At 42.7% G+C, this 27,072-nt stretch overlaps 2 protein-coding genes across 2 annotated transcripts in view; both read right to left on the bottom strand.

Moving 5' to 3' along the window:
* Positions 1-863: 863 nt before the first annotated feature.
* C1QBP (complement C1q binding protein) lies at positions 864-10,020 on the bottom strand. Its single transcript, XM_089678500.1, has 6 exons — positions 9,733-10,020; positions 7,587-7,737; positions 6,541-6,628; positions 5,764-5,859; positions 4,084-4,206; positions 864-1,692 (listed from the first exon to the last, which is right to left on the bottom strand). Exons 1-6 carry the CDS (start codon positions 9,947-9,949, stop codon positions 1,546-1,548), a joined length of 822 nt encoding a protein of 273 aa, XP_089534626.1. The 5' UTR covers positions 9,950-10,020; the 3' UTR covers positions 864-1,545.
* A 9,125-nt stretch (positions 10,021-19,145) lies between these two features.
* Positions 19,146-27,072, bottom strand: part of DHX33 (DEAH-box helicase 33) — a 32,506-nt gene continuing 24,579 nt past the window's right edge. The window contains exons 10-12 of the mRNA XM_089678499.1: positions 26,825-27,028; positions 22,826-22,912; positions 19,146-21,898 (exon numbers count right to left, since the gene is read on the bottom strand). Of these exons, the coding sequence (XP_089534625.1) occupies positions 21,590-21,898; positions 22,826-22,912; positions 26,825-27,028 (600 nt within the window). The 3' untranslated portion in view covers positions 19,146-21,589. The remainder of the gene's footprint in view (positions 21,899-22,825; positions 22,913-26,824; positions 27,029-27,072) is intronic.

The following is a 27,072-nucleotide window of genomic DNA, read 5'->3' as shown; positions in this document are numbered from 1 at the left end:
TTTTTTATACTAATAATGGCGGCGATCAGCAACTTATGGCGGCAATCAGTGACTTATAGCGGGACTGCGGCGAGCATTTTGACACTGGGAAGAACTGACTTGGTATCACTGACATCCCCAGTGACACCAATCCAGTGATCAGTGCTTAAAAAAAAACCAAAAAAATAAAAAAAAAAACACAGACACTGTACTAATGGCACTGGGCAGGAATGGGTTAACATGAGGGGCAATCAAAGGGTTAACTGTGTGATGGGAGTGTGTTCTTCACTGTAAGCACACTGCTCTGGATGGCTGTGCTCAGCCATCCAGAACACTGTGCCCAAACTGACAGGGAGGAGGATTGTTGGTAAACAAAGCAGCCTCCACCTTGTCGGTGATCGCCGGTAATGACTGGGTGCCGGTGGGTTATCACAGGCCGGGACCCGGTGATTGACACCCGTGCTGCCATTTGCACGCCCCCTACCCAGAAATGCAAAATGACATTTAAAACCTTTATTTTGTGCACGGGGCCGCCCTGCAGCAGTATATCTGCTATAGGGTGGTCCTTCAGTAGTTAACTAAGGGGCTTACTCCTCTTTTGTTAATTGGGAGAACAATCTGCTCCGCTTAGATAAATGGTGCAGGCAGAAAGCCCAGTGTTTATAGCTGGTAAGTGGGGCATTACAGGTAGGAATATCCAATGCCTAACTTTCCTTCAAAGAGGATGTTATTCATAAAGAATAGATCAATGATCCTAATATCAACTCACAGACCAGTGATATAGATGAGCTCACACATTTTCTACTTGCATATCGATTTACCATCAAGTCTGTGCAAGCAGACTGTAACCTAGTGTATATAATCAAGAAATCCACCAAATCAAATAGAATGATACATTTTAATAGGACTTGTACAAAAAAATGGTGTGTACAGATTCTGAATGGCATAAAGAAAAAGGCCCTTTCAAAACGCAGACAGAACATATTGCAAAATTAAATTTAAAAAAAACTAGCAGGATTTTCTACAGAACACTTCAACATAATCAGTAATCTTAGTCATATTATAAAGCTTTTAACTGCAAACTTGTAGGAGTTGTTTTCCACTTTGGTACACACTACCTAGTTATCTTTTCAAAAAGGCATAATCCCCCAGAATACATTTCCACAAGTAATTTCATAGACCGTCAAAAGGAAGAAGAAATGTTCTGCCAACTAATCCAAGGAAATGATAAACAGAAATTAGACATGACATTTCAACTGGATGGATAGTCTTATAGGAGACTAGAAACTGACTTTACTATCTAGCCAACCACTAACCTGAAACAACAGGATTTAACACATTTAGGACTTCACTGCCAGCATTGTTGTTCCAGATAAGTAATACACTAGGGAGTTAAAGACCAGGAAGCAGTTCTTGCACAATTAGAAAAAATAAAGTCAGCCATGGTAGCTCCTGTACCCATCTTTACTTTGATTTTCTCCTGTGACCACTAATCCTTGGACCTATACAGTTTCATTGTGAAAATGACATACAAGTAATACCATAAGAAAACAAATCCTAACATGTTTAGCATTTAACAAACTTTTTCAGATTCTCAAGGAAATGAATGTATTCTTGATGTTCTAAAGCAGTGCTGAGTTCCACAAGCTCATCAGCAAAGGCGTTATCAATTCCACGGTCTGCCAGAAAATCCATCAAGTGGTCATAAAGGGCCTGCAAAAAGAAAAAAAAAAAATTCATATATACGCATATGTTGCAAGATACAAATAACTCTAAAGCAGACAAAAAAATTAATTGTGTATGAAATGATGACACGGTATTACAGCCTAGTATAAAAACCTAATTCAAGGGGTTGGAAAACCACTAGTTTTTCTATTCATATCTGATGAACATTTGACAAATATTGGGAGCTTATAATCTCCCAATGTTCTGAACATTTTAGTGGACCAACCCCTTTTCCTTTTGAAACTATTGGTTAATTGTCTTTTGCTAAAGTTTAAAGTGGTTGAAAAGGCTCCAGATTTTTTTACCTTCATGCATTCTATGCATGAAGGTCATGAACCTTTTGTGTGCAGCAGTGCCCCCAGCCCCCTGAATACTTACCTGAGCCTCATCGCGATCCAGTGATGTGATGTGAACAACAGTCTCTGTGGTCCCGGGTCTCTGCCTCCTCATTGGCTGAGACAGCAATCTGGAGCCATTTGTTCCTGCTGCTGTCAATTACAGCCCGTCAGCCAATGAGGAGGGGCAGGGCCAAGACGCAGCTCTGCGTGTGAATGGACACACGGAGAAGCGGGTGACCCCATAGCAAGCTGCTTGCTGTGGGGGCACCCGAAAGGAGCAAAAGCCCCAAGAAAAGGAGGATACAGGCAGCTCTGTGCAAACCACTGCTCACAGTAGGTAAGTATAGCATGTTTGCTATTTTCAAAATAAACAACCTTTAAAATTGCTTTAAACTGAAATGCAAGACAATTTTGAACTTTTAGGAGTTCCATTTTTGGTGAGGACACTTAAGAGGGATGCAGGAACTGGAGCGTTTCTTGTAACCATACTAAGGTTACACCATCATAGTGAAGAGAGACCCTCCCATATCAGTTTGGGAAAGGCCTTGGTGAAACAGACTATTTCAGTAGGGCATAAAGATAGGAATCTTCTAAAAACCTTTGGAATGTATGAAATTTCCATAGACAGATTTTTCTTTTTAACCAAATTAGAATTAAACTTCTCTCTTCTGGATCCTGAAATATTTTATTAAATAATGTTCTGGATAAAAATTTAATGTAATATATACAGTATCTCACAGAAGTGAGTACACCCCTCACATTTTTGTGAATATTTAGTATATCTATTCATGTGACAACACTGAAGAAATGACACTTTGGTACAATGTTAAGTAGTGAGTGTACAGCTTGTATAAAAGTGCAAATTTTCTGTCCCTCAAAATAACTCAACACACATATATTAATGTCTAAACCGCTTGCACCAAAAGGGAGTACACCCCTAAATGAAAATGTCCAAATTGGACCAAATTAGCCATTTTCTGAAAAAAAAAACAAAAAAAGAATTGTTGCTCTACATAAAGATGGCCTAGGCTGTAAGAAGATTGCCAAGACCCTGAAACTGAGCTGCAGCACGGTGGCCAAGAACAGGCCTCGCCAAGGTCAACCAAAGAAACATCATATCCAGAGGTGGTCTTTGGAAAACAGACGTATGAGTGCTGCCAGCATTGCTGCAGAGGTTGAAGGGGTGGGAGGTCAGCCTGTCAGTGCTCAGACCATATGCCGCACACTGCATCAAATTGGTCTGCATGGCTGTCATCCCAGAAGGAAGCTTCTGGGATGGATTACTGGAACCATGTCCTGTGGTCTGATGAGACCAAGATAAACTTACTTGGTTCAGATGGTGTCAAGCGTGTGTGGCAGCAACCAGGTGAGGAGTACAAAGACAAGTGTGTCTTGCCTACAGGCAAGCATAATGGTGGGAGTGTCATGGTCTGGGGCTGCATGAGTGCTGGCCAAGCATGTCTCTAGACCTAAACCCTATTGAGCATCTGTGGGGCATCCTCAAACGGAAGGTGGAGGAGCGCAAGGTCTCTAACATCCACCAGCTTTGTGATGTCATCATGCAGGAGTGGAAGAGGCCTCCAGTGGCAACCTGTGAAGCTCTGGTGAACTCCATGCCCAAGAGGGTTAAGGCAGTACTGGAAAATAATGGTGGCCACACAAAATTGACAGATTGGGTCCAATTTGGATATTTTCACTTAGGGGTGTACTCACTTTTGTTGCCAGCGGTTTAGACATTAATGGCTGTGTGTTGAGTTATTTTGAAGGGACAGCAAATTTACACTGTTATACAAGCTGTACACTCACTACTTTACATTGCAGCAGTGCCATTTCTTCAGTGTTGTCACATGAAAAGATTTAACAAAATATTTACAAAAATGCGAGGTGTGTACTCACTTCTGTGAGATACTGTAGTTCTGTAATATGACTCAAGCAACCCATGTGACAAGAGGTTGGTGAACATTTAAGGCATTTCATTTAATTGAGATAATGTAAAATTGTTAGAGGTAAGTTGAAATCCAGGTGAAATGTTTATACCAACCCAGTCAAGGGAATCTGTGCCAAGAGTGTAGCTGCTCTCTTTCCAGTCAGTCTCTCCAGTGGGCTGGAAGCTAACTTCTCGAATATTGAAAACGTCACTCTCTTCCTCTTCACCATGTCCAACCTTAAACACACCAGGAAAAGCAATACGTTACATTCTAAGAAGGGTGGCATCAGTAAATTGCATAGAATGGGTGAATACATGCAGTGACTAACAAAAAATAAAAATAAAATTTGCTAAAAGGTCTCAAAACACCATATGGATAAATGTGGTAAGGGGTTTGACATTTAGGTTTCAGATTAATGATAAAGCGTTTAAGGATTCCACAGGTTGTGATATTAAATCCTAACTTAGTGAGAGAAGCTTATTGGATTTTTGTTTCCTCTCCTGAATGTGCCCCCATAGTAAGTTACATGCTATATAGGGGAACATGCATGGGTGCACACCCAAGCTGGGCTGCATACTTCCATGCATGCACACAATGCAACACAGCCACGGCCCATGTTCCCTTCACACAAGATTTGACTGACAGCAGCTGAAGTCAACAGCTCCTGCTGCTGCCCGAGTCTTCTGTGAGACCAGGAAGAGGGAAGAGATGCAGCCGGGGACATTCTGCAGCAACCGCTTGATGGAGATTTGTCTCTAGCGGTAGGCTGCTGGGTGGCCCAACGTATGACACACTGACATCAACATGAAATATCTGAACAGAACTGGACTGTCATTTCCACAATAAGTAAGGGCAAAACTTATAAACCTGGTAAAGTCTCTGCCTGGGAATCATCAGGTCTGACTGACATCAATAGATGCTGAACAGGACCATCATTTCCACAATGAGTAAGGGCAAAAGTTATAAAAACATTGTTAAGTCCAGAATAGTCACTATGAACTGTGGGTTAGAAATAAGACTGCAACCATGAACCGTGTCAGATCCAAGTCTGACAGTTCACGGCTACAGTTTAATTTCTAACCCACAGTGCCTAGTGCCTGTGCTGAACTTTACAAAGTTTATAACTTTTGCCCGTTCAAGGGACAGATGCAGCATTGGATCGATGCTGCATCCACCTAGGGAAGTATGTGTTTTTTTGGGTTTCTAATTCCCGAACTTCTCTTTTAAGGAATCCAAAACTGGATTCAATTGTGCTCATCTGCTTACAGTTTAGCTTTATTCCTCTTTTTAATAAAATGAACAGTAAAGTAGCTGCTTTCAGAAAAGTTTGTTCTCCCTTCTCTGCTCTATTTTACTGATCCAAGAATTTTCATTCTCCTCAATAACAATGTTCTATTATGTCTGAAGACCTTTACAACTAATGCTACAGACTTTTGTCTTTTAGAAATTCCTATCAATCACATCTCCCCAAGTCTTACCAGATTATCACAAGCAATCCTAGAATCTTTAATGAGTGAGTAAAAACACGGCATGCACATGTACAGTTTACTGTCTTTATATATCCACAGTCGATAGAGTATTTTGTTCATTTTTGTACAATGCTAAACCATAGTGCATATGTTATTTGCAACTCATTGCTTAAAATATTGCTATGGCAAAAAATTACTATAGCTTAATTATAATGTTATAAAGAAATATGATAATCCTTTTGAATGCTAATTTGCATGTGAAAACAAGAAAACACCAATGCCCAGGCTTTGCTAGCTCTGTGATGGAAGCTGGCACATCATTACCTCATCTTCGGGATAATGGCAGTCAAGAACCAGTGTCTGGTTGCTATCAAGTTTTGTAACTTCTACAACAAAGTTAGGTGTGGATACTAGTTCAGGCTGTAGGGGAAGAAAAAAAAAGGTAATTTTATTTCATTGCAATTTCTTTTTAAAAGGTGGAGCTTAAGAAAAAAAAAAATAAATAAAAATGCTCCTATAGCCGCAGCACATCGCTTACCTGTAATGAAGTATGTCCTATGTCTTTCAGGCAGCTGGATCCTATAATTTTCTATGAGCTGCAGGGAAAAAGATCCGACAGCAGCCTGTACCCTCCCACTAAGAAAAGCCCATACATCGGTTGCACTGCATGTAACAAGATTTGTAAAATAGGGGACAGAATCCTGTCATACATCAGACTCTGCCCCATTCACAGATCGGGTTATATGCAATGCAATTAATACATAGGCTTTTCTCAATGGGAGAGGAGGGCGCTTGCCCCCATTGCATTTTGTTTCACTGCAACTGAAAGAAAACTTGAAGCTATCATCTCACTCAGAGCCTTCAATTCACCAGCAGGAAAATGACCTGTCATCACAGGAGAGAAGATTTCTACGGGATCCAACTGTCTGCCCGATGTGGTACATACTTCATTACAGGTAAGTGATGTAACTGAAGTTTTAGAAGCAACATTACTTGACTAAACTGCAGCGTTAAACATTCCACTTGTATCTCTCATGATTATAAAAAAGGAATATAACCCCCCCACTCCCAAAGGAAAATAAAAAGCATTTTTAAACTTACTTCTTCCTCTTCACCCTTCTGACCTTCTTGAGTCTCTTCATCGAGCGTTGGAGGAATGCTGTTGTTTGTATTAAATGTCACAGTAATCCTACAAGGTTAATAAACAAAAGTTTTAAAATACATACAAATAGAAAAAGGAACATGTACATTCAAATATGCACTTATAAGTTAAAAGCAGGTCCAAATAAAGATGATCCCATTTTAAATAAAACAACCGAGCTGTATTAACTTCATTCTGGTACATATATAAAGCTGGACATATAGAGAGGTGGAAAAAAAACCTGTGCTCTGTAAATTCTTAATACAGGCTTCTTCTGTTGGCCAGTTACAGTAACATGAGCAATACACATTCTCTCTGAACAGGGGAATTGTGCATACGTGTATTTCTTCAGGACACAGAGCCACTAGCTGCACTTTTGTATATTAGGAGTGTATTTAGATATGACTAGCTAGGCCTAATAGATCCCCAGGAGCAGAAGCCCAGTTACTGCATCCACTGCTAACCCTGTTTCTACAAGACTGCCCTTGAGATTTTAACAGTGTAATGCAGAGAAGCAGAAAATAATCTGAAAGGTCAGGTGGAGAAGAAAAGCAGATGACATCATGATCTCTATGGTTAGTGCACTGAGATGAAATTGCTGGAGCAACTGCTAGAAGAGGATGCCGCTTACTGTATGTGAATTACAGCTTTAATATGCAGCTGAAGGAAAAAAATAAATAAAAATAAACAGAGAAAAAAAAAGGATTTTGTAATTGGGGAGGGAGGACATAAACAAAAGGTATCCCCCCCCCCCCCCTTTGGGAGTGATATTCTGCTTTACACTAATCTAATCCCTGGAGTTCTTCCTATGGAGTTCTTCCTAAATTCTCTGTGCCAGGTGTGGCCTCCCACTGGCTTTACATCTCTAGTGCAAAAAATATGCGCCAGGGTGGGGCATTCCAAGCTTTGGCAGTTAGGGAAGAAGTCTTGGGAGCTTTTGCAGCAAAGGTAGAATTGTGCTTTAATGGGAAAAAGGTCAATAATAAAAATATTATGTGGCACATACTTCTCTCCAGAAACTTTGCGGGTTAGCTTAGCTTCTGTTCCGTTGACATCGATATCCCACCCACCAGACATTTTTGGGAGGCCCTTGTGTTTTTGGATTTTTTTCTCTTCCTTGATTTCATCACTCAGAAATTCTGCAAAGGCCTTGTCTCCTAAAAAAAAAAAAAAATAGAGGATGTAATACAGCAGCACATAAAGCTACACTAGACTGAAATAAAGAAGAGTTACACAAGACATATTTAATTTTACCATTCCAAGAGTACTTCTGAAGTAAGCAAAGAGCAAAGTACATTGTATAGGGGAAGCTGTTCCTTAGCTCAGAGCGATCCAGGCGCAAAAATATTTTGTAAAAACGCTTACCTGTAAAAGGCAGTAAAAACTCACCTTTGAGAGTGCCTGTGCCTTGACCACCACTCTGATCACTATAATCGACCTTCTGGATTCCCCACAGCTCTCACTACCTCTGACCTCAATGTCACCATTCTCTCCTGCAGAGTCATGAGGTCACTACTGCCAATTCTGTAACTGCTAATGGGCACTTCACCACTCTAGAGCAAGCTTTCTCAACCAGGGTTCAGGTTCCTCCAGACGTTTCTAAGGTTTTTTGAGCAGTGTCAACCGCCTAAAAGTGCCTGCAAAATCCTGCAACTAATGGCATGGAACCAGTGCAGCCTTCTCTCCTCAGGTAGGTAACTCCTGATACAGATGATGTTTCAGTCCCTTCTCCCACTGCTCACCAACTTAGAGGGGCATTTCTCCACTAGCACTCCCAATTTAGAACAGGCATTTCTCCACTTGCCCCCAGTGTAGAGGGGACATCCCTCCACTAGCCCCATAATAGAGGGAACATTTCTTTACTGACCTTCATAGTAGAGGAAGCATTTTACTGCTCACCTTCAATGTTAAGGGAACATTTCTCCACTCAACTCCAATGTAATAGTAGAACAACATCCCCCCTCCCCACAGCAGAGGGGCCCTATCTCCACTCACCAGCCCCCCACAGTAGAGGGAGCTCTTTCTTCACTCACCCCCCCCCCATAACAGAGGGGGGGGCTCCTTCACCACTCCCCCCCCCCCATAACAGAGGGGGGGGCTCCTTCACCACTCACCCCCCCCCATAACAGAGGGGGGGGCTCCTTCACCACTCACCCCCCCCCCCCATAACAGAGGGGGGGGCTCCTTCACCACTCACCCCCCCCCCCCCATAACAGAGGGGGGGGCTCCTTCACCACTCACCCCCCCCCCCCATAACAGAGGGGGGGGCTCCTTCACCACTCACCCCCCCCCCCATAACAGAGGGGGGGGCTCCTTCACCACTCACCCCCCCCCCCATAACAGAGGGGGGGGCTCCTTCACCACTCACCCCCCCCATAACAGAGGGGGGGGCTCCTTCACCACTCACCCCCCCCCCATAACAGAGGGGGGGGCTCCTTCACCACTCACCCCCCCCCCATAACAGAGGGGGGGGCTCCTTCACCACTCACCCCCCCCCATAACAGAGGGGGGGGCTCCTTCACCACTCACCCCCCCCCCATAACAGAGGGGGGGGCTCCTTCACCACTCACCCCCCCCCCATAACAGAGGGGGGGGCTCCTTCACCACTCACCCCCCCCCCATAACAGAGGGGGGGGCTCCTTCACCACTCACCCCCCCCCCATAACAGAGGGGGGGGCTCCTTCACCACTCACCCCCCCCCCCATAACAGAGGGGGGGGCTCCTTCACCACTCACCCCCCCCCCCATAACAGAGGGGGCTCCTTCACCACTCACCCCCTCATAACAGAGGGGGCTCCTTCACCACTCAGCAACCCCCCCCCAAAGCAGAGGGGGGCCTTTCTCCGCTAACCCCCCCCCCCCCCCAAGGTGAAAAGAACACTCCAACGTCTGATCATTATGCTTACTTCTTTCATTCTGAAAATCCATTTTCTTATATGAGGATAAAATGTATTATGTTCGGGTAAAAACAAGCCAAGTACGCTCCATTCTATACTCTATATCCAATGTATTGACTATGGTAGATGTAACTTGTATCAGGGGTTCCCCGATACCTGACAGTTATCTCTGGGGTCCCCCCCCAATCATGAAATGTAGCTATGAAAAGTGACATGGAGAGCTGGCTGATCCTAGGAGGAGAGGAGCCGCACTCACCATCAGTATGTAATCCGCCGCAGCCACACGACACCGCCGGGAAGCCTCTGTGTGCGTTCAGGAAGGTGGGCCTGAGTGCTCTGCCGGCTCCGCCATGTATCCAGAGAGAGCGGCACACCGACACAGCAGAGCCCCGACTGCTCAGCAATGGCAGCGGCCGAGCGACCAGCACCCTGGCGGCAGCAGAGAACACGGAGCGAGACAAGGAAGACAGCATGCTACAGCCGTGACCCACGTGTGTGACAAGAGGACACTGTGACACCGCTCACCTATCACCCCGGAAGTGGAAAGGCGGATATTACGAAAGTATACAGTCATCCAATGGTGTTAGGCCATAGAGGAGTAGAGGAAGGTCAGGAGGTGGAGACAGCAGGCTGGGGAAATAGACTTTATTCATGTCTACAGCATGGAAAGCTAAAGCTGTATTATCCACTTGCCCTCCTGAGGATTTACCCCCTTCCTGACCAGGCCATTTTTTGCGTTACAGCGCTGAGTTATTTAACTGACAATTGCGTGGGCATGCAATGCTGCACCCAAATGAAATTTGTGTCCTTTTTTTCCCCCTTACAAATAGAGCTTTCTTGCGGCGGTATTTGATCGCCTGTGCGGTTTTATTTTTTGCGCTATAAACAAAGACTGACAATTAAAAAAAAATAAATATTTTTGACTTTTTGCTATTAAACATGTCCAATAAAAAAAATACAAAATCAAATTTCATAAATTTAGGCCAAAATGTATTCTGCTACATGTCTTTGCTAAAAAAAATCCCAATATGTGTAAATTACTTTGTTTATGGGAAAGTCATAGCGTTTACAAATGGCAGTGTAGATACTGGGATTTTTATTTTTTTATACTAGTAATGGCAGCGATCAGTGACTTGTAACGGGACTGCGGCGGGCATTCTGACACTGGGAGAACTAACTGCCACTGATATCCCAATGACACTAATACTGTGATTAGAGCTAATAAAAAGCACTGACACTGTACTAATGAAACTGGTCAGGAAAGGGTTAACATGTGGGGCCATCAAAGGGTTAACTGTGTGCTGTTTTACTTGGGAGGCCTGCTGTGCAGAGAGATACAAAGCAGCATGTCCATGCTGACAGGAGAGAGACCTGTGTTGTTTACACACAGATCTCTCCCGTCAGCCTTCCTCAAGGATCGCTGAGTGCCAGCCTGGAGTCGCCGGCTGGGACCCAGTGATTGACATCTCTAGCCACCAATAGAAGCGCGTGTAGGGTGGCATGCATGCACCTCTACCTGGAAATGCAAATCACGAATATATACATGATTTTGCACCACCCTGTAGCAATATTTCTGCTATAGGACAAAAATGTCATATATAGCAGCTTATAAATCATTAGAAGTTTTGGCTGCTTTTTTTTCTTTGTCCATTAAAACACCTGTATTAAAGTGCCCCCACTCTGGATGGAGGAGCACAGGGAAACAGATTTGGACAGCAGTATTGTCAGTCTGGGGGCCAGGGAGTGTTAGATGGACTAGCAGATTTAGACACACTAACAAACTGAAGCTGAAATTCAACTAATAGTTTATAATCAGATGCAACAGTTTTCTTTCTTTTGGGATAAAGGTTTTATATAAATGTAGCTCACTCCTAGTTAGCTAGGGGGAGCTAGTGTTCAATTGATAGAGAGGAGGGCTGAGTATCAGCCTGGGTGTGACAGTCAGAGGGTCAAGTTGTGGTCAGGAACTGAGGCTGAAGGCAGTGGGCTGCGAGGAGGCCCAGTGGGATGGGGTCTACCTGCAGTCTTGGAGCTGGAAAGGAGGAAAGCACAGAGCTTGCTGGCCCCCAGAGCGATGACCACCTATATGGCAGGGAAGGACCGGCCCAGCTGATAGGCCTGATAGCAGCCAAGTGACTGTCCAGCACTTGAGGTGACATGAATTGGATCCCCTGGTCAGGGATGCCTCCGTATTGCTGGGTGAAGAAGAGAGTTCACCTAGGGACTCAGGTGGTACATTAAGGAGACGATGGCTAGCAGTGGGCTGGTAGTATCTACCTCAGCTCCTCTCTCTCCTTAGTGAGGGGGGTGGCGGAACGGGAGGGCCCTCCATCTAGGAGAGGGGTGTCTTGTGGGTCCTTGTGGGGGTGTTGGGTTGAGAGGGTGGGTGGGGTGGGTTGTGTCTGGGGTTGGGTGTTGGAGGGTTGGGTTAGGGTAGTCCCAGTGGACCATCATTATCCTTGGTCCATTCTTGAAGGTCCCCTCTTGCATTCTCTGGTTTAGGGTTCTCTGTCATACAGGATTGTCTCCAATGGCATATATCTGTCTATGGTGCATAATAAAATTTGTTTGAGGTTAGTCTTTTAGGTGTGCAACCCGTTTTTCTTCCTCTTTTTTGATTTTGATATTTGTTTAGGCAGCACCCTTCCAGACATTCTGGTAGCACCTCTACTTTCAGACATTGTGCATGGATTCCCTAGTGTTTCCCATTTCCTTTTTCCCTAATTTTTGACATGAACCAGATCCCCTGTTCAGGGATACCTCCGTATTGCTGGGTAAAGAAGAGAGTTCACCTAGGATCTGAGGTGGTACATTAAGCAGACGATGCCTAGCTCTCCAACAGAGACTGTGTTGCAGTAGAGGCTGCAAATAGTTCCAGGAAGTTGTTCTCAGTTCATAAGTTCCCTTGGGCATCATGTACACCCCTAACCCTATCCCAGTTCAAATCCCCTAAATAAAACAACGAAACCAAAGATCAAGGACTGATTTCTGACTCTGAATTCAAGTCTTGGTGAAGATGTGTGATATGAAGATGTGTGATGTCTGGCTGTGCAGGTCTACATACACAACTATCTGAGAAAAAGAATCCAAATTGAATCTGAAGATTGGGAGAAAGCTTTCCTTCTTTCCCAGGAACTCTCTCCAGCTATTTCTGAGGGTCAAAAGACCTGTAACCCCAAATGGCAGCAGCCACCCAACTAAGAGGAGTGTCTGTCAGACACCTGTGTAGCACGTCAGCTCATATATAAGTGTCCCAATAACTGCAGAGCACTGATGGTTTATTGCAGGAACTGTGCTGAAGCTGTGCTGGTACTTTGCTGTAGATGCACATTCTGACCTGCTGATCACATGTCAGACCAGGGGGACTGAAAATGGTAGATGCAAGAGATGACATCATATACATGCACACCTGATCCACCTATTTTGAACACCACTACGGCCGTGTGTTTCTCCACTCTTGCACTATCACCATCCCTCATAGTCCAAAGCACCAGGGAACTGCCATATTTAACACATTCACCATTCCTTGCTGCAGGAGCAAAAGGCCCATTCTTCACCCCTCAAAGCAGGCATGCCCTGCAGAGCCTTCAGGGACTTGACACCCCCAGCAAGTGGATCGCTGCCCTGGATCTGTATAGAACCCTGCCCGTGAGGTTACTGGGTACCTCAGAGATTGCTGCCTGCAGGATCCAGCACTGAACCACATTACAACCATCCCCGCTCTTGAAAGTGGAGCCTGGGTACTATCCCTCTTGGTCTCATGGCCATAGGGGACTGATCCTGATAAAGCTTCTCCCTTCCCTACCAGAGGTGTGCAGAGTAGGCCATGACATTGAGGACTAATGCCCACTGCAATAAATCGTCAGAAAAACTGAGGCTTAGCTGAGCTCAAATGGGTGTTTGGGTGGGTAATCTCTTTTTTGGCCAGTGTCCATTCACTTGAAGGTGGCAGCATAACCCAAGTAGTCATGAGTATGAAGTACCCTGTGTCCTGTGAAGTATCATTAGGAAATAAGTTTTTTTGTCAGAGAGGCATACAAAGGGGGTGATTTACTAAAATTGGAGAGTGCAAAATCTGGTGCAGCTGTCCATGGTAGCCACTCAGCTTTTAACTTTTACTTTTACTGACTAAAAACCTGGAAGCTGATTGGTTTCTATTCAGAGCTGCACCAGATTTTGCACTCTCCAGTTTTAGTAAATCAACCCAAAAGTCTCTTCTGCCATAAAGTTCTACTTGCCAGCATTTTTTACATTTTATGTTCAGTTCCCCATAATAGACATCCTCGTATCGGCCTCAAAATTTTGTGTGCCTAGCAGGGGCGGACTGACCATTTGGAAACTCGGGCACTGCCCGAGGGCCCAGGGTACCTTTTTCATAGGCTTTTTTGAGTTTGGGCAAGGACACAGGGGCCCCATGATCCCCTATTGCCCGGGGGCCCCATGAGTTGTCAGTTCGCCCCTGGTGCCTACCTATCTGTGTATAAGTCTTGTTTTTACAAAGTCCAGAGTCCGTTCTGCATGGAGCCTTATTTGTAGGTATTGTTCTGCACACTCCAGGATAAACTGCAGCTGTCTCTGTATTCTAGCAAAGAGAGCTTAAAGATTAACATAAAGGATCCCGGCCCCTCGTTGAAAGAGGCCTTGAGACTGCTTTCCCACTTTTCTGGCTTACGGATCAATTGAAGGAAATCCCAAATTTTGCTGGCTGACCCTGGGGCCAGGCAGGTTGTGGATCCATTTCTCCTAACCTGGACAGAATCATTTAAAGCTCGCTCAATGTGACCGACGTCTGTATATTTAATTTTCTGCCCCTCTTATATACCTGTAAACAGAGGGTGAAGGCATGGGACAATTTACTGTGGACATTTATTGGAGGAATTAACTTGTTGAAGATGAAAATACTGTTTTCCTTCATCTCCTTAGACATTCCCCAATGTGGATACCGAAGTCCTTTTTTTGACTATTAGTTTGGTCTCCTCTTTTTTTGTGGAATTCCCAAACCCCCAGATTTAGCAGAGCAATCCTATGCAGACCCCCAACGCATGGCAGGCTAGCGTGCTTTGATTTTTACACTTATTTCATAGCAGCCCTATTGACCAATGCACATAACTGGATCCTGTCAGATGACACCGATGCAGCAGTGGTGTTGGGGGCAGCATGTTTGGACTACTACAAAACTCTGTGTAATCTATTATATAGGGGCATATGTGCCCCCTTCCCTGACTTGTTGCAGTCTATGAGGGCAGTGCTTAAGGCCGGGCAGTTACTCTTTTTCAAGCATTCGCCTTCTAATATTTGGTTCCCACACACTCCTCTATGGTTTAACCCTAGACTGCCTGAATTCTATCTCATCCCTGACCCTTTTCTCTGGGCTTCCAGGGGCGTTACGCCACTTGACCATCTCTGTGTTGGGGGCTCCCTCATGATGTTTGATGGGCTAAAAGAAAGATTTAATCTACCTTTTTCTTTAGGTTCTTGCAGCTCCATCACACTTATCAGTCTCAATTTGGTACATCTCTGATACATCTCCTTATGGATGATGCCGAGTCGTTTCTGCGAGAGGACTCCTTGACCAAACCATTATCTGCAATCTATAAATTTCTTCTGCCTATGGTTCATATAGGGTTAGAGAGGATCCAAGACCAATGACATATGGAGGTGCTGAGTCTGGACAGTAAGAATTGGGAAGATGTGGGAATATCCTTTCCTTCTATTGATCACTTTCAGAGACTGGCTAATACAGTTCAAAATTCTGCATAGAGTCTAACACCTAAACGGTTGCATAAAATATACCCTGGGAGCCTCTTTTGCCGATCACTCACAACCCTCTCTTTCTCCCAGGATTAGAACATCGATCCTCTTTCTCTTGGTGGACCTCTCAAGGCTTTGCACATGTGCACAGTTTCCTAACCACTCGTTCATTTCCATCCTGGGAGGCCCTCAAGGAGACACGGGAAACCCCATCGCGAAAACATTACCACTATCTGCAATTACAACATTGGATTATGTCCGTCACATTTCCACACATCCTTATCACAGAACGTCCTTTGAACACACTTGCCAACATTCCCGGGGTTCCCTGGTGTCATCTCTACGCTCTATGCCTCCTTTAACAATAGGCCTGAAAGATGATAGTAAAATGTTCTTTCAATACTGCTACTCTTGAGGCTGTCTACAAACTTCTCCTGCGGTGGTACTGGGTCCTTGCTCGGACTAGATGTGAGCATCTATCCTAGTGGCAGCGATAGGTGTTTTACGAACTGTGATCAGTGTGGGGACGCCCTGCATATTTGTTGGTCGTGCCCACATTTGATAGGCTTCTGGTCTAGGGTTTTTGGCTTGCTGCAAACATTGTTTCATGTAACAGTCCACAAGGATGCCAGGTTGGCCCTCCTGCATTGCCCTGTTCCTGGCCTTTTCACACCCCAGCAGAAACTGGCTTCCTATCTCTTCATCTCCGCCAAACATACTATAGCTCAAGCATGGAGGACCTCTTCGGTTGCCTTTCAGGGTGTGAAAACCCAGATGAATGCCATGATGATTAATGAACAGATGTCCAGCATCCTCAAAGATTCACATCCGAAATTGCTTAAAGTTTAGGAACCCTGGATAAATGATTCCTTTCCATCTTTACCTCCCACTAGTTATGGCCTCCTATAGCTGTTGCCCGCGCTGGCCCTGGATCCACGATCTCTTATCTTCCCTGACTTTACCTTTGTCACTCTCCGGTTTCCTACATTTCTTTCTTTTTCAATCTATGCCTTTCTCTTTTTCTTTTTTCTGGGTTGATACTTCTCAGTAAGGATCTTTGCTTTATAAAGGACGGCTGAGTGATGTTAATATCATTGGTTTTGATTTTCCTGCCAATCCTCTTTGGTTATGAGTAGCATTGCCTTACCTGATTAATACATAATACTGATCTGTATCTGCTTTTGTATGTGTTTTCTTAGCTCTGCCCCTGCGAGGGCATATCATGAGCCTGTTATATTGTTCAAAAATTTCTATTTAATAAATACATTGAAACAAAAACAAAAAAATATACCCTGGGGTCTCTACTCAGTGCTGGAGATGTGTTGGCGACCTGGCAGATTTCCTGCATATATTTTGGCTTTGTCCTGCTAGATCTAGTTTTTGGTCTAAGGTCACAAACTTTTCTTATTCCCAAACCCCAATCTATATTCCCTTGAAGGTGGAGAACTGTCTTTTGGGCTTGGTAAACCTGCTAGCATGTACACGAGCTACCAGAACTTTCCTTCCATTAGTGCTGTTTTTTGCCAGGAGAGCTATGGTCATGAAATGGAAGTCTGAGCAGCCACCTACCTTAGATTTCTGGAAAGCCACGATCGACTCTGTTGTTCTGCTTTATAAAGTCGCCTACCAGTTTCATGGCTGTCCCCATAAATTGAACAAGGTTTGAGGCCTTTGGGTAGAATAGGATACCACCACTGGTTCCTACGTGGCCCCCTAAATAGAGTTGCCCTTCTATTTGTTAAGTTGTGGCGATTCTACCTCCCTCCTGTGGTCAGGACTACATTGTGTTTTTTGAGCTCTACCCTCCTAAGGGATGTAACTATCTCGGTGTGGAGGAAGGGGCATTGCTTCTTTGATTTACCCTTCAAATCTCCTATACATTGGGACTGAGCACCAGTTTTGTAATCTTTTAAACCTTAATATAAAGAATCTCCAAAAAAAAAAAATAAATAAAAAAATAAAGTGAGGAAAGTTTAGAATCTCATGAAGGTTTATATGTTAGTATTGAGTTACTGTTGGAAAGATTTCACATCAATACCGGTCTTAATGACAAAACTGGCTGGTGTTCTACTTTAACCACTAGCCTACAGGGCACTTATACCCCCTTCCTGCCTAGGCCAATTTCCAGCTTTCAGCGCTGTTGCACTTTGAATGACAATTGTGCAGTCATGCAACACTGTACCCATATGAAATTTTTATCATTTTTTGTGACAGAGCTTTATTTTGGTGGTATTTAATCACCTCTGGGTTTTTTATTTTTTCTTAAACCAAAAACCACTGAAAATTTTGAAGAAAAAAAAAAAAAGTTTTAGTTTTTGTTATAGAATTTTGTAAATAAATAATTTTTCTCCTTCACTGATGGGCATTGACAGGCATCGCTGTTGGGCACTGAAAGGTAGCACTCATATATGGCACTGATAGGCATTGATGAGTGACACTGAAAGGCAGCTCAGATGGGCACTGATATGTGGCATTGATGAGCACTGATGGACATTGACAGGTGGTGCTGCTGGGGCTACACAGATCATCAGGGCACACTGATCATCGGTGCTCTGATGATCTGTGTACATGTCCCCTCTGAGGAATGCCGATTACCGGCTCTCCTCTCCTCATGAGCTGTCAGCGTGACAGCTCGTGGGGAGAGAAATGCCGATAACCGTCATTTCCCTGTTTACATGTGATCAACTGTGATTGGACACAGCTGATCACATGACCGAGCCGACATCTTCAGCTCTTTCCGTGGATCTGTGATCCACCGTGTCCAAGGGACACGGCGCACCGCCGATTGCCGCGCTGCACGCTCCGGGAGTGGCACATGCGTGGTTAGAATGGGAGGACGTCATATGACGTCCTCCCAGATTGAGAGAACCGCCTTGTGTCCATCATTTTACTATATAGGGGTGGGAGGCTGTTAAAGTGGCTGTAAACCTCAGACATGAAATATGAACAAAGCATATCCCTCTATAGCAGGGGTCTCCAAACTTTGTAAACAAAGTTCAGACTTTAGGGGGGCCGAACTGTGACCATTAGTAGAAAATGTCCCAGCATCAATGAGAGTAAACAATGCCCCATCTTTGGTATCAGTGAGAGGAATTGTTCCCCATCGTTGGTGTCATTAGGTGGGAAGAATAATGCCCCATCATTTGTGTCACTAGGAGGAACTGTGCCCCTTCACTGGCATCAGTGGGGGGATTATGCCCCATTGTTGATGTCAGAGGATGAAATAATACAAAGGGCCAGATAAAAGCAAGAAAGGGCTGCGCCCAGCCCCCAATCTGCAGTTTGGAGACCACTGCTCTATAGCGTGTGCTTGTCTCAATCCAGAGAACTATGTGTAATTTCTGTCTGCTACTTGGTCCCTCTGCTATAAGAATGAGTCACTTCTGACAAGTTTTCCTGACACCAAGAGAAAAATGGTGATAGGGGAGGGCATAGCCAATGATTGACAGCCTTAGTTCTGTTCCTGTGAGCTATGAGAAAGGGGGAGGGGGGGTGTCACTTCCCTCCAATCAGCTCTCATTGATGTAACGTCAGGTCCCCGCCCCCTGCTTTTCAGAGATGAGAGATACTTTGTAAATTCTGCATTTTGAACAGATTTAGGTGAGAAGACAGCTATAGATAAACAGGTACACCTTATGTACAAGGACTGGTTTAATTCCTGTGTATCATACCTGGGGCATGTTACTTCACTGGGTATATGTAAAGATTTACAACTACTTTAAAGGTAAACCTAAGTGAATTTTCTGTCTTTAACATAGCTGCAGTATTAACTGGATAGCTGTAGATGTTCTCTGACTGGCTGATTAAAACTGCACGTTAATAAAAATGCCCAGGACCAATATAGCAAGGTAGACCGCTAACAACATGTTAGTTGCATATTCATCAGGTTTAAAGTAACAAACAACCCGAATAACTATATATAAAAACAAAAGTTTTATTTATTTTAGTACAATATATAGAACAAATAAAAATATATACCGCAGCATTTCCTGTATTGGTAGTACGAATACATTTTTCAAACCACTGTTTTCATGCTGCATTTATTTTAAGTCTAGAAGACAGCACTTTACCTTAGTTTTACACTTGCCTATATTATAGCAGCAATTTTTTTATATTGCACCTAGTAAACAGTAATAGAATCCTAAAAACTAATAAAGAGCAATTTATTATCAATGTTCAAAAGCACAATAACAAAGTGGATATGTATACATAGTATTATTGATAGATAATATACCACATGACAGAAGTATCAGATTTTGTATATATACACCAGGAGCTTGCATTGTTGTATAACCCAAAAACATTCATCCCTGAGCAGTCTTAATTAAAATGATCTGGCTTTTCTGCATTACAAGGCACACGTACTCTCTTTAGAAATTGCTTAAAAATGACATCTGGATCACTATTAAAAAGGTGAGATTTAAAAAGATTGCACCTAAAAGGGATAAATACATTAATGTATAAAGTTTCATCATACCGTGCTTTACAAGCTGTGCAACAGTAGTTTGGCTACAATAAGCAATTATCTTGTAAGCACAAAAAACAGTTTGCATCCTAATATCTCTTACAGCGCACACTATAAAAAGTAGAAAGTCATCAATGGTTTTAAAGTATATAATTAAAACGGTGTGTTACCAATTCATGCTAAAATGCAATACCTCAGAACCATTTCATTTACAATTTAAACAATAAAGCATTCCAGTTAACATTTACTGGGTCTTGCAATGGACAATACGATTAGTGGTCCCTTTTACTCAAGCAACTTATAATCTACGCAGCACCTGACGTAACAGTTGTACGTAATAATAAAAGTAAAGAAGAATTAATGTCTGCCTGTTTATACATGTCAAAACACATTAAAGCAGAACTATAGGCAGATATAAAAAGAATTCTATATGTTCTGGTTATTTAGTCATATAACATATAAAGTATCATAAAAGAAATGAATGCATTTTATGCTAAATTAGCTTCCTGAAATGCCCTGCAACACACCAACAAAGACGACCAGTAGTTTGAGCCAACTGGGTTCTACAGTGCTGTCAACCTAACCCTGTGAGCTTGCTGATAGAATGGGCAAGCAGATGTCCTCATCAGTGTTATCCTTCTAGGCTGGGTGTGAGTCCATGACCAAGCAATACTTAGCCATTTTGAGGAAGAGTGGTCAGTGACCTGGATATGTCATCTGGCAGGCATGCCTGGATCACAAGAGTGGCTGAAAAAACTGCAAATCATCTCATTTTATTATATACTGTATAATTATATATAGATGAGACAATTCACAAACATGTATTTTAAGAGTGAATTTAGCTATTTTCGTATATTTAGGCTTTCAGAAATGCAGCAGACAAAAGAACTGATGTTTCTAGAAGTTTTAAGTGTATATTTACAGAATATGTACAAAAGGTGAATTTTATTTTCCATACAATTTAACGTCACATTCGATATTAACATAGCTATAATTTAAAAGCTAAGTGACGAATATATTCAGTACAGAACTTACAGAAAGGGTTATTATACATGAAAATCAAAACAGAAGATGAAAATCCTTATATATTGTACAAAACCAAAACTTATATAATGGAACGAAACTCATTTTAAAACAGCTGTGAGCAGGCAGGCTATGGTCTCAAAGAGACAGGCTATGGTCTCAAAGAGACATGCAATGTCTCTTCTGCAATAAAATACACCTACCTGCCTGCTCAGTCTCCTGCGACAAGTAACCTAAGCTGCACATGCGTAGCTCAGCTTACATCACTTGGAATGGTCCCCGTGTGCTGGGATGACTGATTCCTGCACATGCAAAGGAATTAAATCATTCTACACCAACCAATGGAGATGCCTGAAGACTGGCACCAAGAGAGATGCCAGTGCCAGCGAGGGATCAAGATCGAGGAGAGGAGGTACGTATAATATTTTAACAATAAAAGCAAATCAGTATTGGTTACTGGTCAACAAGCTTCATTAGAAGAAGATTTTTTTATAGTAAGCTTCAATTGTGGTTAACAAAATTCAGTACTATTTTAGCACAGTAAACAGACCTAAGAAATGTTACATTTTAAATCATTTTGATTTATACAATGCAGCAGTTAATATACAGTCCTCCTGTGGCTCATGAATCTAATTTACAAGCATATGCAAAAATGATAATCTAAATCGATTATCTTACAAATGTATAAGATTCACGCAAGAATGATACAGTGATATACTGTATGTACGTTGTACAATGGACAACTTGAAAACATTTTCCAGTGAAGGATATGCCCAGCAGGGAATGTCAATCCGGTAAATCTACATTTTTATGCTTAAAGTCCACCAATCTAGTGCCATACCATCCAACAGAACAGGAAATGTTCTGGAGTGACCTAATTTTTAGCAGATTTTAATTTTCTCCTGAAATATTCTGGGGCAGCTTCAAAGAGCCAATCAGCATCCACCACGCACAGGTCTCTCATATAGCACTTAGATGTGTGAAGAAGCTCATTGTAAATCACACACGCAGGTTTACAGTGGAAAAGGACAGAAGATGGATGTATGGCAACAGGTTGATGTGTCTCTACAGTGGTATATGTTCCATCTGGTTGCAGCTCAGCAGCATTCATGAACAGGCCGTGGGCTAAGCACTGTCGGATGTTACGCGAGTCTGTTCTTGAGGACTCTAATGGCATGGACATCTGCAAATTAAAAAGAAAGTATATGAATGGAATGACACAGTAAAACAGGATTGACCTACAGGGAGATTTCAAAATACAAGCTTGTTGTCTGGTTTACGCATATTCCTATAGGATGTCTCTTCTATAACTGTAAAATAAAAAAATCTTTCTTAAAGAGTTCTACAGATTCAGTCAAAAATACAATCTGCATAGGTATATACAAACACTGCAAATATTGTACTTCTCCCCTGCTTTTCTCCCTGCTGAGCTGGTGGTGACTGCTTCAGTTTTCTTTTTTTCAGGTAAAAATATTTTCAGCAAGTTCAGAAAATGTATGTTCTTCCCAGAAATGCAGTACCATTATCAGTGAGATTTAAAAAGGATAACCATCCTTATTTTTCTTGTAAACTACTAATCCAATTGTTCCACCATGTAATAGAGATGTACAGAGGTAGGCAGGTTTGATGTGCCATCTGTAAAAACCATGGCTCCCTCCATAGATATATTTGATTAAAGAGTGTAGCCACCTAGAGACAGGAGGTGTGAAAATAAAAAGGAAATAAGTCTGAAAAGAGAAAACTAAAGCAGACAACATATCTAAGGACTGGCAAACTGCAAAATATCACACAATTCCTTTGGATTTACCTACACTTTATTGAAGACAGAGAAATATACATAGAATACATATAATGATTACCAACTTAAAAAGATTTTATATCTATCTTTAGTTTCATTTTAAATAGTTTCAAAAATTGACCAAGGAATTGTAATACATCAAGCTGCTTGGTTTTGATAACGATATGGAACGTTTCCAATTTAAGAGTGATATAAACTTAAAGTTGGTAACACTCCAATATATAGCCAAGGTAGACACAACAGAAGCCATTAAAATGTCACTCAGAAAAACCAAGACATTAGTGGCAGGGCAGAAAACAAAAAACAAAATACCTTTATACAAATGTCTCTGAGCTGAGCACGGACCTCAGATACCAGCATCATATTTCTGCCATTTATGAAATTTTCACGGCACCAATCCTAAGTATGAAACAAACAAATTAGACGACTTTAATCATGATTTTATATTATCACATTACATTATTCTATAGCATTAAAGTGAAATTAAACTCAAAAAGTGAAGATATGTGGTGTTATAGGGATCATTTAGAAAAGTAAACTGTGCCTTAGCAATACCCTGGAAAATGTACTTTTTTTCCTGAAACTTGTCCTAAAACATAGCACTGCCTTACTTATATGTGAGCATGTCTAACCGCTCCTGTTCCTATAGCCTTATAGCTGTATATCTGTAGTATGAGATATAAGGCAAGGAGCTAACTACTGTGCTGCTCACAGGCTCTGACCAGAGGAATCAAAGCCCTGCCTCTATCAGACTGCATCCTCTACACCAGTGGTTCTCAACCTTCCTACTGCCGAGACCCTTTAACACAGTTCTTTATGTTGTGGTGACCCCCAACCATAAAATTATTTACCCAGTAATTATAATTCATGAAGTGTCGTTTTTACCTCCAATACTGCTTCTTTCAACATAGTAGCTGCTTTAACAGAGCAGCTGCTTTCAACACAGCAGCTGCTTTCTACACAGCAGCTGCTCTTTACACATCAGAAATATGTGTTTTCCGATGGTCTTAGGTGACCCCTGTGAAAAGGTTGTTCGACCCCCAAAGGGGTCGCGACCCACAGGTTGAGAACCACTGCTCTACACAGAGATACAATGCAAAACAAGGCATGGTAAATCAGTAATGGCTGAAGGATCAGATGCAGGGAGACCACAGGTTTACTAGCACCTAGAACCTGACCCTTCGTCTACCCTTCTTTGGGCACAGCTTCCAGAGTTTAGTTTGTCTTTAAATTATAGGTGACTTTTCAAACAAAGATTTAGGCATGGGATTCAATTTTCCAAAAGAAACCCTGTTTTGGGAGTAGTTGGTTTTTTAAATGTCCCTATAATTCTGCTTACACTGTCATCAGTTTTTCAGCAATTTATGCAGAGTTCATCAGAATTTACATTTAGCTTTGCATCACAAACCCAAGCATTTTAAAAGATATGGCAGAATATGTATGCAGGGGTTAATTTAAGTTACTTTTCAAACTACATATTTGGGGGAAAAAAAAAAAAGTCAGTAGATCCTGAAATATAAGCAGCTGGATATACCCTATATTGCCAAAAGTATTGGGACGCCTGCCTTTACATGCACGTGAACTTTAATGGCATCCCAATCTTGGCCCGTAGGGTTCAATATTGAGTTGGCTGACCCTTTGCAGCTATAACAGCTTCAACTCTTCTGGGAAGGCTGTCCACAAGGTTTAGGAGTGTGTCTATGGGAATGTTTGACCATTCTTCCAGAAGCGCATTTGTGAGGTCAGGCACTGATGTCAGACGAGAAGACCTAGCTCGCGGTCTCCGCTCTAATTCATCCCAAACTGTTCCCACAAAATTGGGAGCATGAATTTGTCCAAAATGTCTTGGCATGCGGACACCTTAAGAGTTCCCTTCACTGGAACTAAGGGACCAAGCCCAACCCCTAAAAAAAACAAACAACCCTACACCATAATCCCCCCTCCACCAAACTTTACACTATGTAGTCAGGCAAGTACCGTTCTCCTGGCAACTACCAAACCCAGACACGTCCATCAGATTGCCAGACAGAGAATGTTCACTACAGAGAACACGTTTCCACTGCTCTAGAGTCCAGTGGCAGCGTGCTTTACACTACTGCATCCAACACTTTACTAAAAATCGAATGGTAGGTATAATGTAACACTGAGAGACAGAGTAGCAACAAAAAATTAAAAAGAAATGCATGTCTAACAAATTATGCACTGATTTGCATGTTCATGAGGGAAATAAGTATTTGATCCCCTTCACAAAACATGACTTAGTACTTGGTGGCAAATCCCTTGCTGGCAATCACAGAGGTCAGACGTTTCCTGTAGTTGGCCACCAGGTTTGCACACATCTCAGGAGGGATTTTGGCCCACTCCTCTTGGCAGATCCTCTCCAAGTCATTAAGGTTTGGTGGCTGACGTTTGTCAACTCGAACTTTCAGCTCCCTCCACAGATTTTCAATTGGATTAAGGTCTGGAGACTGGCTAGGCCACTCCAGGACCTTAATGGGCTTCTTCTTGTGCCACTCCTTTGTTGCCTTGGCCGTGTGTTTTGGGTCACTGTCATGCTGGAACACTCATCCACGACCCATTTTCGATGCCCTGGCTGAGGGAAGAAGGTTCTCACCCAAGATATGATGCTATATTGCCCCGTCCATTGTCCCTTTGATGCGGTGCAGTTGTCCTGTCCCCTTAGCAGAAAAACACCCCCAGAGCAGAATGTTTCCACCACGTTTGACAGTTGGGATGGTGTTCTTGGGGTCATAGGCAGCATTCCTTCTCCTCCAAACTGAGTTGATGCCAAAGAGCTCGATTTTGGTCTCATCTGACCACAACACTTTCAACCAGTCCTCCTCTGCATCATTCAGATGTTCAGTGGCAAACTTCAAATGGGCCTGGACATGTGCTTTCTTGAGCAAAGGGACCTTGCGGGCACTGCAGGATTTCAATCCTTGTCGGCGTAGTCTGTTACCAATTGTTTTCTTGGTGACTGTGGTCCCAGCTGCCTGGAGATCATTGACAAGATCCTCACGTGTAGTTTTGGGATGATTCCTCACTGTTCTCATGATCATTGACACTCCACTAGGTGCGATCTTGCATGGTGCACCAGACCTAGGGAGACTGACAGTTGTTTTGCGTTTCTTCCATTTGCGAATGATTGCACCAACTGTTGTCACCTTCTCACCAGGCTGCTTGACGGTCGTTTGGTAGCCCAGTCTATCCTTGTGTAGGTCTACAATCTTGTCCCTGACATCCTTGGACAGCTCTTTGATCTTTGCATGGTAGAGAGTTTGGAATCTGATTGCTCCTGTGGACAGGGGTCTTTTATACAGGTAACAATGAGATTAGCAGCACTCCCTTTAAGAAACTGCTTCTAATCTCAGCTTGTTACCTGTATGAAAGACATCTGGTAGCCAGAAATCCTGCTGGATGATAGGGGATCAAATACTTATCTCCCTCACGAACATGCAAATCAGTGCATAATTGCTTTTGAATATTTTGTTGCTATTCTGTCTCTCAGTGTTACAATACACCTACCATTCGATTTTTAGACTGATTATTTCTTTGTGAGTGGGCAAACATTCAAAATCAGCAGGGGAGAGAGAGACAGTGAGTGTGTGTGTGTGTGAGTATTACCTTCTGCTTTTAAAACATATCCAATAAGAAAAATCAAATTTCTTCATATATTTCAGCCAAAAATGTATTCTGCTACATCTTTGGTAAAAAAAACAAAAAAACACAAAAAAAGTGTATAGTGATTGGTTTGTGTGAAAGTTATAGCGTTTACAGACTATGGTATATATACTGGAATTTTTTTTTTTTTTATACTTTTAATGGCAGTGATCAGCAACTTCTAGTGGTACTGTGATAATGCGGTGGACAATCTTGACACCAACAGACACTGGGTAGGAACTGACTGACACAGACATCACCAATGACATTAACACAGTGGTCAGTGATAATACTACTGTATTAATGACACTGGCTGGAAAGAGGTTAACATCTCAGGGTAATCAAGGGGTTAAGTGTGTGCCTAACAAGTGTTAATGTGTGTATTATGTGCTGCTTTTTACTAAAAATCTACTTGTTCCTTCTCCCTGAACCTGGATGCAGAAACGACGTACAGGTATGTTGCTGTGATTGTAGCAGCCACCCGTCCGCAGTACAATGCGGGTGTTCCTGAAGTGGGTGTGTTTGGCTCTCCTGCCACCCTTCCCTGGACCACAGCCTGTGTTGGTAATAAAGAAATCTGACCCTGACTGTAGTCTGTTTTCCATAAAAAGTGAAGGTGAATTTTGCCCAATCCTGACACGGGATACTTGCCTTATTTTTGCCCAAGTTTTTGAATGCACGATAGATATTTAGCAAGGTGATATGATCCCCCTCACTAGAGATGAACTTCTTGCGAGCTGCCTGTACTTCATCTCGTTTAGCTGGAGGATTATGGAGAACACTGTCCACTGAAAGCAAAGCCACAATAGTCAGGATTTCTTCTGTACAATGAAATTTTGGCGAAATGAGAATAGTCTGAAAAGGAAAGAAGAAGAATTAGAAGCAATTTTTATTTATAG

This window comes from Staurois parvus, unplaced genomic scaffold, assembly GCF_062004578.1.
Source record: "Staurois parvus isolate SC_StPar_1 unplaced genomic scaffold, SC_StPar_1.0 ptg000206l, whole genome shotgun sequence".
NCBI classification, from domain to species: Eukaryota; Metazoa; Chordata; class Amphibia; order Anura; family Ranidae; genus Staurois; species Staurois parvus.
This window is presented reverse-complemented; position numbering and strand designations above follow the sequence as displayed.

Excerpts from the sequence above, each read along its gene's own strand:
- C1QBP (XM_089678500.1), bottom strand. The coding sequence starts at position 9,949 with ATGCTGTCTTCCTTGTCTCGCTCCGTGTTCTCTGCTGCCGCCAGGGTG. Across the intron at positions 5,860-6,540 it reads AGAAGGGTGAAGAGGAAGAA|CCTGAACTAGTATCCACACC; the intron begins GTAAGTTTAAAA and ends CTTCCCCTACAG. Across the intron at positions 1,693-4,083 it reads GCACAGATTCCCTTGACTGG|GCCCTTTATGACCACTTGAT; the intron begins GTTGGTATAAAC and ends TTCTTTTTGCAG.